General features: G+C 34.4%; 1 protein-coding gene and 1 pseudogene across 2 annotated transcripts; both read right to left on the bottom strand.

Annotated features, from left to right (window-relative positions):
* Window positions 1-1,296: 1,296 nt before the first annotated feature.
* Window positions 1,297-2,445, bottom strand: LOC148630276 (histamine H3 receptor-like). The gene has a single exon (XM_088564802.1). The coding sequence runs from the start codon at window positions 2,443-2,445 to the stop codon at window positions 1,378-1,380; it is 1,068 nt and encodes a 355-aa protein (XP_088420928.1). The 3' UTR covers window positions 1,297-1,377.
* Window positions 2,446-8,878: 6,433 nt separating this feature from the next.
* LOC148630277 (dynein light chain Tctex-type 5 pseudogene) lies at window positions 8,879-12,272 on the bottom strand (annotated as a pseudogene). The gene is made up of 2 exons (XR_015919281.1): window positions 12,117-12,272; window positions 8,879-9,449 (listed from the first exon to the last, which is right to left on the bottom strand). The product of XR_015919281.1 is annotated as a dynein light chain Tctex-type 5 pseudogene (transcript).
* Between the last annotated feature and the right edge of the window lie 826 nt (window positions 12,273-13,098).

Raw genomic sequence — 13,098 nt, forward strand, 5'->3', positions numbered from 1 at the left:
TTGGAGGTAGTGGAGCCCAGCCTTCGGGATACCCAACCAAAGAACTCAATTGGATTATGTCCTATTAGCGGCTGAGCTGCTCTGTTGATGCTCTGGCCTACTCCCATACCCTACATGGGTCAGAGAGCAGTTCCCCACTCTAACTGTTTGGGAGTACGTCAACGTGAAGAGTGATTTTGAAAAAGAAACAGCGATTATTAAAATAGTACGCATTAGGTTACTAAATTACACTACGCTCCAGGTTACTAATTACACCACGCTCCAGGCTACTAAATTACACTACCGCGCCAGGCTACTAAATTACACCACGCTCCAGGCTACTAATCACACTACACACACGTTACACGACTTCTAAAATTAGTTTTCTAATGTTAAAACTTAAAAGATCATATTCTAAAATTTATCAATAAAAAATACAATGCCGATTCTATGTGAGATGTCTACCTTCGATACAACATACAGTTCTATAACTTGCCTTTTTTAACATATACTATAGGTTGAAATTATTTTTGATGGATAAGAATTAAAGTATTTGATTGTATTAAGAATGTTTTCAATAAAACGAACTTTCGAGAAAGAAATATTATTGTAACATTTATTGCTTTCAATTTAATAATTCCATTAATTAATTCGCTGTGTACTACAATAAAACACTAGGAAATCCATAGGTCATTCAGATGAAAAAAACAAAATATGATGAGGTGTAAAATGAAATGTGTGATAAAGAATTTTTGAAAGTTTCACTAAATTCTATTCAGCAGGTTTAGAGGAGTTTCGGATTAGATTATGCCCCTCCCTGTTGAATTAATTACCAAAAGTCATTCAAATTATATATGTAACAAAAAAAAAACAAAAACAAAAAACAAAAAAACTTAATTACAACAACTAGGAGGTTTAATACTCAATAATTAGAATTGAATGTTTACATTGTACTTGGATTTGTCTCACTGTTACTAGTAATGTTTACATTGTACTTGGATCTCACTGTTACTAGTAATGTTTACATTGTACTTGGATTTGTCTCACTGTTACTAGTAATGTTTACATTGTACTTGGATTTGTCTCACTGTTACTATTAATGTTTACATTGTACTTGGATCTCACTGTTACTAGTAATGTTTACATTGTACTTGGATTTGTCTCACTGTTACTAGTAATGTTTACATTGTACTTGGATTTGTCTCACTAGTAATTTCAATTAGATACATTAAACACTTTTATTGTTTATACACTTTGGAACAAAATGGTGCATAAGTGATTGTTAAAACTATAGTAAGTCTTATTTATCAAGGCGGCCATCGTGCTCTGTAATATCTATAGAATGTCTTGTTTGTGAAGGCATTCAAGGTACACGTATTTTCAATGCCAATGTATCCTTTATGATATTGTTCTTAAGCTTCCACGTGGTCCTACAGCGTTTTTCTTGAGTCCAAGAATTTTGTAGAAAGCTATTCGATATCTTGAATGCAACATAGGATAAAGAATGGGATTTATGGTAGAGTTAAGCCATAAGATCCAGAAGGTTAACTCAAATAAGGTCGAATTTATACAGTTACCACCACATATTGTGCTGACTGTCGCTAGAATCTCATAAGGCATCCAACAGATCGCAAAGACAATCACAAAAATAAACAAAGATCTGGCCGCCTTTCGGTCTCTCCGTAGTGACGTCTTATGTTGATCATTGTTGGATTCACCAGTTGTCACTATTATGTCCTGTTCATCCATTATATTACGGGAAGGACCTGTGTCTGAAGAAGATGGTGCTTGACGTGGAGTTGACACTTGGCGGGAAGTATTGTTTTTCGGCCAGAACTTCTTACTACGTCTCCTAATGCTAACATATACAAGCAGATTAAATGTCGAAACTGTGACAAAAGGAAACAAAAACTCTAAACACGCTCCAATAGAAAGGACGGGTAAATTATCGTTGTATGGTAAAAAACACTCTCCGTCGGGAATGACACGACCCCTTGTGACTTCCCATAAACAAATGGCGGGGACGAAATACAGGATCGGTATAACCCAAGGTGTCAGTATAAATATGACCAAGAGAACCGTTGTCTGGTGATTTCGAGCCCATAAAGGATGAGCCACTTGTATATATCTGTCTAAACTGATGATAAATATGTTGATTGCTGAAGCTGCAGGAGTGATGTAATCAATAACAAGCCAGAATAAACACATCACATGTCCTAGTGCCCATTTCCCTGTCAGAACATATGGAGCGTAAAAAGGAATACAAACAGCTCCTATGATCAGATCTGATATTGCTAAATTCAAAATGAGGTAGTCACTAAAGTTCCGTAAACTTTTTACTTTGGCGAATGCTATAATCACAATAAAGTTGCCAAAAATTGTTAGTATAATACAAACTGTAATCAGCACACCTATTGTGGTTGCTACTGGTCCCGAAAACTTCAATGTGCTGGTCGAGTTGGACATTTCTGGTATACAAACACTCCGTACGGCTGTTCTCTGTAAAAAAGTTGTTTTTTTTGTATGTTACCTTGGAATTGAGCAGAACAGTGACATAGAACAATAGTAGTCCATTTGAAAATAACGAACTGTTGACACAATGTTTTATCCATTAAAAGGTTTTTCTCGTTATCACCCATGTAGGGTTCACATTGATCAACATTAATGGAAGTATTTTCATATTAATTTAAATTCTGTTTTTCATAGGGCAATAATAATGTGATGCGTTATAAGCGATGTAATATATGAGTTTAGATTCCGAGGTGGATTTTAAAGAGTCTTCATCAATACCTGACTCTGATTGGTAACACCTAGCTACAGACATTCAATTAGTGTATGAATGACACTGTCATTTACTGTATGTACAACATATCATTGGAATATACTAAAGTTAAGGAAGAACGGGTTATAATCTAATATTTATGGTGGCTACGATGTGATTTTAAGAATAGATTATCCCTTGTATTTCCCATCCTGATTTTTTTTAAATTTTAAGTCCCAAGCCCTATGTCCTTTATCAACAGTGAGCACTAAGTCCCGTCCTGTCGTTCCAACCCTATGTCTGTTATCAACAGTGAATTCTTAATCATATCTTGAGGTCCCAAGCCCATGTCCTTTTTGCCCTAGTCAGAATTTGGCTATACATAACGATTTTTAGAGATTTTTTGGAAAAATGTCTGACCCTTATGTTCTACTTTTAGTAACAGTGAGTTCTTAGTCCTGTATTGAAGTCCCATACCCATGTCTTTTATCAACAGTGAGTTCTCCGTCCTGTCTTGAGGTCCCAAACCCATGTCCTTTATCAAGAGTGACTTCTTAATCATGTCGTATGTTCAATATCAACAGTGAGTTCTTAGCCCTGTCTTAAGGTCCCATTCCAATGTCCTTTATCAACAGTAAGTTCCTAGTCCTAGCATAAGGTCCCAACCCCACGTCCAATATCAACAATGAGTTCTTATCTATTTTGCCATATTTATTTTGGACTTGACTTGATTATGGATCGGATTAGTGTTCGGTAATTTTGTTGTTACCCTTATCATGTCTTAAGGTCCCGAAACCATGTACTTTATCAACAGTGAGTACTTGTCCTGGCTTATGGTCCCAAATCCATGTATTTTTCAACAAATTACAGCAACTGTTAAAGCGTTTATTAGATTGATGGAAAGACTTTTTTTATGACATTGTGGATTAGATGTAGATGTACAGTTTAGCTCACAAGTAGCTATTGCTATCACTTGGCGTCAGTCGTTGTTACATGTAACAATTTTTCAAAACTCTTCTCCTCTGAAACAACTGGGCCAATTTGAACCAAACTTTGTATAAATGTTCCTTAGGATATTCTGCACAAAACTGATGTGGGGATACTTCAAAAAACATAGCCGCCATTACTAAAAATGAACATAGTTTTCAGACGGAAATTTTACGCATATATTTCCAAAACGGTTAGGTTTAGCAAAGATTTGACGTGGATAAAAGTGTTTAACATTATGAGATCTAGTATCAGTGTTCAAATTTTAAACTTTCGTTTAAATCTGTTAAGCCATGTTGGAGTTATTGCCCCTTTTTGACATTTTTTTCGCCATTTTTTAATGTTATTACTTTCAAAAATCTTCTCCTCTGAAACTACCAGACCAAATAGAACTTGGTATGAAGGCTCCTTAGAGTGTCCGAAATTGAACTAATGTTTGGATTTGTGATCTGTTCAAGACATGGCCAACACTACTTAAAAAAAGAACATAGGGGTAAGACAGACGTCTTTCCGAAAGCGTCTCCAAAATCGTTAGATTTAGCCAAATTCTGACTAGGGTAAAATGTTTAGCATGATGAGATCTATATCTGGTCAAATTTTCATGTAATTCTGTTTCGCCATGTTGGAATTTTTAAACATCTTTTCACTGTTTTTAATTTTATTACTTTAAAAATTTTTCTCCTCAGAAACTACTGGACATAATTTAATGAAAATTTGTTCCTTAGGTATGAGCGTTAGGAATTTTTATCCATGAAAAAATATGGTCGCGTTTTCAAAAGTTGAATGTTGCTTATCGAACCAAGTAAGCGATTCAGACTCTTTAGAGCCTCTAGTTTCTTGTCCTTACAGATTCAATGTACACGTAGATGTACCTATGTATAATATTGTTTGAAGACAGTTACAGCCTGCGCTGTGGTGTAATGGTTTCCTCGTCATTTGCGAGGCCTTGAGCTGATATTTTTCATTCCGGTAGCATTGTTGTCTCTCTGGCATATTTACCATGCCAATTTCATTCTCGTTGTATGTTCAGTATCTGAGGACCTCTTTCTGGTCCTTGTCGATTAGATGCAGATGTGACGAGTCTTTTTAGCCCACCTGGCCCGAACGGCCATGTGAGCTATTGCCATCACTTGGTGTCCGTCGTCATCAACAATTTTTCAAACAAATTACTCTTCTCCTCTGACACCACTTGACCAACTAGAACTAAACTTGATATGAATGTTCTTTTGGGTATCCTGCTTAGAACTAATGCGGTGATATTTAAAAAATCTAGTTGACAGAATTCATTGAAAGTTGATATGATTTTTCCTTAGGTATGAGCATCAAGAATTTTTATTCAAGAAAAAAAAAACGTAGCCGCTTTACAAAAAATAGAATGCTGCTTATCAAACCAGGTGGGCGGTCCAGGCTGTTTTGAGCGTTATGCTCTTGTTCTTGGTGATTATATGTACAGTATGACTCAGCATATAGAGGTTTTATTCTAGTCCTATGAATATTAAGTTATACTGAGTATTCCGGTGATCAAAATATTTAAACCTTCAATAAAAATTCAATAACAAGAAATAGATCTAATTGATTGACATGTTTTTTTTGCGTGCAGAGATGAAATTCATGGTCATGCGTGCATTTAATCATCATCTATGCCTCCTATATACATGTAAAAGACCATTAATAAGTTCTGTCTATTTAATGTAGGTTGAAAACCATATTATAATATGAATTTAATTTTGAATGCATACCAGGATTTTAAGGGTGTACAGTGAATCACAATGACGAACATATAAAAAAAGATATTACACAGATATGGAATGTTGTGCTGATCTGGGTATGTTAGTAACCACTTTTTGAGCTGACCTTGATGATGTAAGTTCCACAAGTGCAAGTTCCTGTTCTTCGTTACAGAAATCATATTTTATGATAGCACCCGGATTTTGGTTACACCGCAAAAGTCTTTCCTCGCACAAATAAAAGGAGAAATCATGAAATATTTCCTTTGGGATTTTTTTTATTTTCACAAATGGCCACTTATTGATGAGCTGGAAAAGAAATGGTAAACATGAAAATGCCTTCGTTCTATGACTCCTGCAAAATTTTACGAATCAGTATATAAACTGTACATCTACATTTTCTAGCAATATAACAAGGAAAATATGATGAAAACTTTAAAAAATAGTCGTTAGTCCCATATTTCCAACAAAATTTTATAAATAGTATTTAAACTTAATACAATACTGTATCGTGCATCAAAAGCCCCAAAACAATGGATGGTAAAAATGCATGTAATAATAAAGTTTGTACATAAATTACATTTGTTATGATACTTGTGTTACATGTATGTACAAATCTGTTTTCAAAGTTTAAACTTAAAAAATTAAACACTAAACTAAACATAAACATTGTCTATTGAAAAAAACCGTCAACCGATGTGTCATAGCAACCGACGTGTCATAGCAACCGATGTGTCATAGCAACCAGAACTTGGTTATTTACTACCATAAGCATGATATTTTATGACAACACTAAGCAGTTCTCTAGAAGTTTCGTGTTAGGGATTAGGGTTGTAATCTCATCTCATCAATGGAATCGCATATATTTGAATGTTTTTGACCATGACGAAAATATCGGGCATCGTCCTTTTGCGCCAATTGGATCAAAATCGTAGTGAATTTGCGCCAAAATTCTCTTCCCCGTATAGTCCTTTTCCGCCAGAAAAAGACTACTTTTGCGCCAAATTCAAAGAAGGAAATTTAACTATCAGAAAAGTAAAAATCTAATTGAAAACGATCATAAAATAAAGAAAATGATTTAGAAATGAATACATTAAAGATAAGATATATATTTTAAAATGCATCCGGAATAAACACCAAATATAAATCATTTATTATAATTATTTATTTTATTTTATTTTATTTTATTATTCTTGAAAAAAAATTCTAACATTTATTATCCGAACCTGACCAGACAGATTTGAATTAGTCCGGTAAGTATTAGTTAATAATGCTATATTAAGATTTTTTTTAATGAACATTTAACTCCGTCAGGGAAACTTGCCGGTCTCAAACCTGGAAAAGAGAGGAAAGTTTATATTTACATTATTTTACTAAAATAAATGTATTATATTTCTTACATTTTTATAATTATACTTGCCAAGAGATGAACAACCAATTATAGAGATCTTTTTTTAAATGGTGAATAAGAGTAATCAAGGGAACCAAGGTTATAGCGGTAATCAAAAGAATGTAATCCAGGGACAAAGACTAGACATGGAAAACAGACATACACAACAAAGAACACAAAGTAACTAAAATTATACATACAAAGTAACAAAAGTAAATGAGCAACTCGGACTCCACCAAAAACTTGGAGCATGGACCAGGTGCACCGGTAGGGTAAGCGTCCTCTGCTTTTCTAGAAACACCCGCCGAGTTGCTCATAAAAAGTCAAGTCCGGGGAAGACAAACGAGGGAAGGAAAACTATGACCCGTTGGATAAATCAGTTCTCATGGTGCTGATGGATACACCATAACGATCCACGAGTTCATGATAACGACCATAAAACTTCTGTAGTGATGACTTCAATCTTGTAGCAACATAACCTTGTTCCAGAAGCCTAATTGTTAGAGTTCTAGCGCGATACAAAAAGTCTGCGTAGTTTCGGCAAGCTCTGGCATAACGTATGAGTTGTGATATGAACCCTCCATACGCAGGAGTAACTACACAGTAACTACACCACCCATCTAATGCAGCACTTATACAGTATGACGTATAAATTTACCTGTATTCTGATGCAAAAGGATTATTAATTTATTGGCGCAATTTAACTACGAAAATCGAAAAGTAAACTGGCGCAAAAGGCCTCCTTTTGGCGCAAAAGGAAAAGGCCCAAAATATCAGTCTGGTCATCCTTCTAAAAAATAATTACTCCGGTAATTAAAAACTTTACAACAACTGATCACTATACAACCAATAAACTACTTTTATCGGTATAATATCACTATATTTAAAAGTAGTTTTTGGCATGACATGGGTTGTGTTCTTATTGTATGACTAAAGATGTACCGTGATTCTCAACCCCGCGTGAGAAGAATTGGAATATAAGATGTACCGTGATTCTCAACCCTGCGTGGGAAGAATTGGAATAGAAGATGTACCGTGATTCTCAACCCTGCGTGGGAAGAATTGGAATAGAAGATGTACCGTGATTCTCAACCCTGCGTGGGAAGAATTGGAATAGAAGATGTAGCGTGATTCTCAACCCCGCGTGGGAAGAATTGGAATAGCAGATGTAGCGTGATTCTCAACCCCGCGTGGGAAGAATTGGAATAGAAGATGTACCGAAGATGTAGCGTGATTCTCAACCCCGCGTGGGAAGAATTGGAATAGATTTTTACAAACGATGAAGACATAACTTTTGTAGGTTTAAACTGGTCTGGTGCTGGCATGTCAGTTAACTGGTAGTAGTCCTTAGTTTGTACATTTGTGTAATTTATATTCAGTTGCTTTATTTCCGTTGTACCAAGGGACTCAGACCTTTTTGAACTGATTTTAGGGGTGTTTAATTGTGTAATATTGTTTTTCACAGTGGCTAGTTTTTAAAGGCGGAGAGTTGTGATCACGCCCTCGCCGCATTTTTTTAGTTTAATTTGATGTTTTTTGAGTATATAGGGGCGATCCTTTCGCTGTACATGCGTATAATGATGTTTTGGGAACAGTTGCACCTGTCCTGTGGTGTGATGCTTTCCTCGTCGTTCATTGAAGACTAATAGGTGGCCTTTGGCGGACATTTTCATCTCGGTGGAATTGTTGTCTCTTTGACGTATACACCATACCTATTCTCGTTATATGTATTCAAATGAAAGTTAATATACATATTACTGGTAACCCCTGCATGATCTAACTAACTCTGTACTGAAGTTTATTTTTTAAATTATTTTTTTATGTAGATTTGCGATGTAGTAAAAGTAAAAACTTATCTCTACGATTATGATTTCATTGCTTGACAATGGTATAGGATACAATAGCTAACAGAAATATCAAAAATATAAATTTCTATTAGAATAAATGCCTATTTGGTGACAGATAGAACATACATTTTTATTAAAATAAATGCTTATTTGATGATGGATAAGACCTCAATGAAATACTTAGTACTTTAACTGATGTAAATATATGAGGTTTTATTCAAGAAACACAGCGTATACAGTGGCACTGACAAACAAATCGTTCACTGAGTAATGGAACTCTGTAAAATCATCAGTATTAGTATTCCATAAACATCGACTGGTACTTCGTAAACACTGGTCCCCTTGTTGTCCCATCAATACATGTACAACGTATTTATAACGCGGGATGTTCAAGTCCTTTAGTTTCTCTTGAATAATGTCACACATTGTTGGAGCGACTCTCTTACACATGTTAGGATCATATTTTTCATTTTTATTTATATGTGATGTCACTACGGCCTTAATAATATCCTTTGCTTTAGAAGCTGTAAACTTTTCTCCTTCCTTTGGTGTCATTCTGTAAGTATTTTCATACTTGACCTTTGGACCTGGTGGTTTTGTATAGGATGTTCCAGAAATACTTCCCCTGGAGGCTTGGGATGGACGTCTTCCGAACGAGAAATGAGACATTCGACGGAGACTTGGTCCAACAGTTCCGTCAGCCTCTCCAACAGAGGCTTTCTTAACCATTTGTTTTAACTTTCCCAACATATCTTATGCTGAAATGAAAATATGACATCCTTAAGGTATTGAATACACTAGACAGCTTGTTTTAGAAAATAGTAAGAATCTGTTTAAACCCACAGTTGATTTATTAATCTGTTTACCGGGTTAGTTTGGTCGTCTTTTATTGGTCCACACTATACTCTTCTTGAGAAGTTAAAACAAATACTCTTTTGTTAAATTAGGATATAAAAAAAGCTTATAAGCATATAGAACATCGTGGAGCTACGGGACAGCGTAACTTTGGGTACATGGTTAGGATAAACAACAGTTTGTGATAAGAAATTAATAAACAAGAAGTTTGTGATCAGAAGTTTATAAACAGGAGAGTGGGGATAGCGTTACTTTGGGTACAAGGTAAGGACGAACAACAGTTGTGATCAGAAGTTTATAAACAGGAGATGGGGGATACCGTTATTTTTGGGTACAAGGTAAGGACGAACAAGTTTGCGATAAACAGAATGCAACATATTTATACTATGTCAAGAATATATCTTTCCCGATGTTGTTTAGTGACTGTGTGGAGATTATAGTCGCTTACTGCTCTATATACTGTTTTTTTCGACTGAATTTATTTTAACGACATTTGGAAAAATCCATAACTGATCATAGCGTTACAATGTTTCTTTTTTTAAAATTTAGTAACGGACAAATATAATTGCCATGACTTGCCTAGATATAACTGTCGTTTTGATTGACATGCTAAATTTGCAAAATACATCGTCTGCAAAAAGTAAAAATTAACAATGGTCTGTATAATAGAAAATTAACATTAATGGTCTTCAAAATAGAAAATTAACAATGGTCTGTATAATACTATAGTATAGGAAACATTTTTAAGGCTATTTTGAAGTTGATAAAATTGTTTGATACAAGATTTAGTTGAAATATTGAATTTGAAGTGTTAATTGTGAGCCAGTATCGATGTATTTAGCCTTAAACTCCTTCATATACCGGTATTGTAAATTTGATTCATAAAAATTTTGAATGTTTTCTGTTGAGTACATGACTGTTAGTGGGAAAACTTTACAGTTTTGCAGTATTATTCTCTTTTGATAGAGAACTGTTTAACTAGGACTAATGTAAAAACAAAGACCTTATATACGTAAAAATATTTCGGTCGTATATTGGTATGGTGTTGACAGCGGCGTCATCGTCGGCGGCGTCCGTGTCGTCGTCCTCCATATTCACTTGGTTTTCGTGCAATGACTATAGTTATGGTTGATCAATTGTTATGAAATTTTGATATGATTTTACTATCTACTAAAGGAATGCTCTTATTTAATTTTCATTTTATGACCCCTACCATTTCCAAATTAGGGCCATTCATGTAACTGACAGATACCACACTCTTGGTTTCTGTTAATATAAAAGAAACTGAGAGTCCAGAATTTTACCAAGCTAAAGTACATAAAGTGAAATGAGCAATTCTTAACATGAAATATCATGTTCAACACGTCCATGCAAGTACACCTTCAAGAAAGAAGCATTGTTATATGTATATGACTTATCTTATGGTTATGGCAAGCCATTGTGGAATTTGTTCCCCGTTTAGATGTTTAGTAACATAATGTTAATGGATATTTATCAACATACGCATAATTTAATTATTGATATCAATAAATGGAGGAGTTTTCTAAACAATGCAAACACATTCAAGACAAAACGTATGTATGTTCAATCAAAGTTGCCCTTCGGACAACACCAGTCTGTGTCCACACTTGTATGTAGTTGTAAAAAATATTTTGGACAAAGTTTGAAAGTACAATCTACGAATAGATCATCATTGCAAAAATAATGTTTTATTAGTTGAGAAAATAATGATACCAGATTAAACATCGTTATGAAGTTTTCATCTTAACTGGTATTCGGATCAATAATTCCAACTGCAGCAGGAATTTGCCCTCGGCTTTTCGGTAATGCAGGGAAATGTTTGCGGCATTCTTTATACAATGAAAGTTCAGAGTAAAATTTCAGGATTCTGACCATACCTGTAAGACTAAACGATTCTATCTACACATGAAAGATTTAAGGATTTTGACTTTACATGTAAGACTTAAGGATTCTGACTAATCAAGTAAGACTAAAGGATTCTGACTGCGCTCGTATGACTAAAGTATACTGACTGTACATGTAAGACTAAAGGATTCTGACTGTACATGTAAGACTTAAGAATTCTGACTGTACATGTAAGACTTAAGAATTCTGACTATACACGTAGGACTTAAGGATTCTGACTATGCATGTAAGACTTAAGGATTCTGACTATACACGTAGGACTTAAGGATTCTGACTATGCATGTAAGACTTAAGGATTCTGACTATGCATGTAAGACTTAAGGATTCTGATTATACATGTACATTGTAAGACTTAAGTATTATGACTGCTCATATAAGACTTAAGTTTTCTGACTATACATGTAAGACTTAAGGATTCTGTCTTTACATATAAGATTAAAGGATTTTGTTTTACATGTAAGACTTGAGGTTTATGTACATGTAAGATTTCAGGTTTCTTAATGTACATGTAAGACTTAAGGATTCTGACTTTACATGTAAAATTTAAGGATTCTGACTATATGTGTACATGCAAGACTTAACGTTGTTAAACGGCAAATTATTATTTTTCTTAACGTAGTAGTCAAGTATTAGTATATACTTACCTATATTTTACATCAGTTATCCAAAAATGTCGGTTACACAATGTTTACATTTAAATGAGTATATAGCAACGACTCTAATACCATTTAGTTAATCACTGGTTCTATCATATTATTTGATCATGGCAATAACAGATACAATTTCACAATGTATCAAAAAGATTTAAAAATACGTATCAATGATTATAATAGGAAACCATTGTAACAATACTATAACGTCAGATGGGTCTTGATAAAACAATATTTAAAGAACAATGTATGGAACGCCTAAAGTGTCTGATGAGATACACATGTCTGTGTTGTCAGTTATATATTACTTGCTGTGGTTTTATAATTACATGTGGTCATTCTGTATTTACGTTATGTAGGAACATCTTAACATTATGTCGTTTTGTCTTTACGTTCTGTCATTTTATGATTACGTTATCTCAACATATAATTAAGTTATCTGGATAATATCTTTACGCGCAGTGGTTTTTCATTACGCGAGGTCGTTGCGACTTTACGTTATGTCGATCTCTAAATACTTTATGTACATCTTTATTTTCTTTATGTGCAGATTGAGCGATTTCTTCTTTACTTGATGTAGACACAATGATGACGTGTGACCCAGGAACTTATCGATCATGTAAACTTCAAATCCGACCGTAAAAGGCAACATAGACGCCACAACAGCCGATTAGAAAAGTGCTGGATAGTCTATCCATTAACTTCATTGAACAAAATGAAAGAGTAATTCATCGGCAAAAAATGCAAAGAAAATGCAATTGGCCATTAACTACTCCTAATGCTATGAACAAGTCACAGTAATTTGACGTTTTAGTGGTGAAAAGTAAAAAAAAAAAAAAAAAACACAAAATAAAGAAAAATCGCTATATATACTTACAATTTTTCTTTATTTTTTTTACTTTTTTAACCACTAAAACGTCAAATTACTGTGAACAAGCGGTCCTGTTTAACACGGCTTTTGGAAGGGAGTACATAG

Source organism: Perna viridis, chromosome 1 (genome assembly GCF_037379345.1).
Source record: "Perna viridis isolate PV_CMFRI_1.1 ecotype Kerala chromosome 1, ASM3737934v1, whole genome shotgun sequence".
In the NCBI taxonomy this organism is placed as follows: Eukaryota; Metazoa; Mollusca; class Bivalvia; order Mytilida; family Mytilidae; genus Perna; species Perna viridis.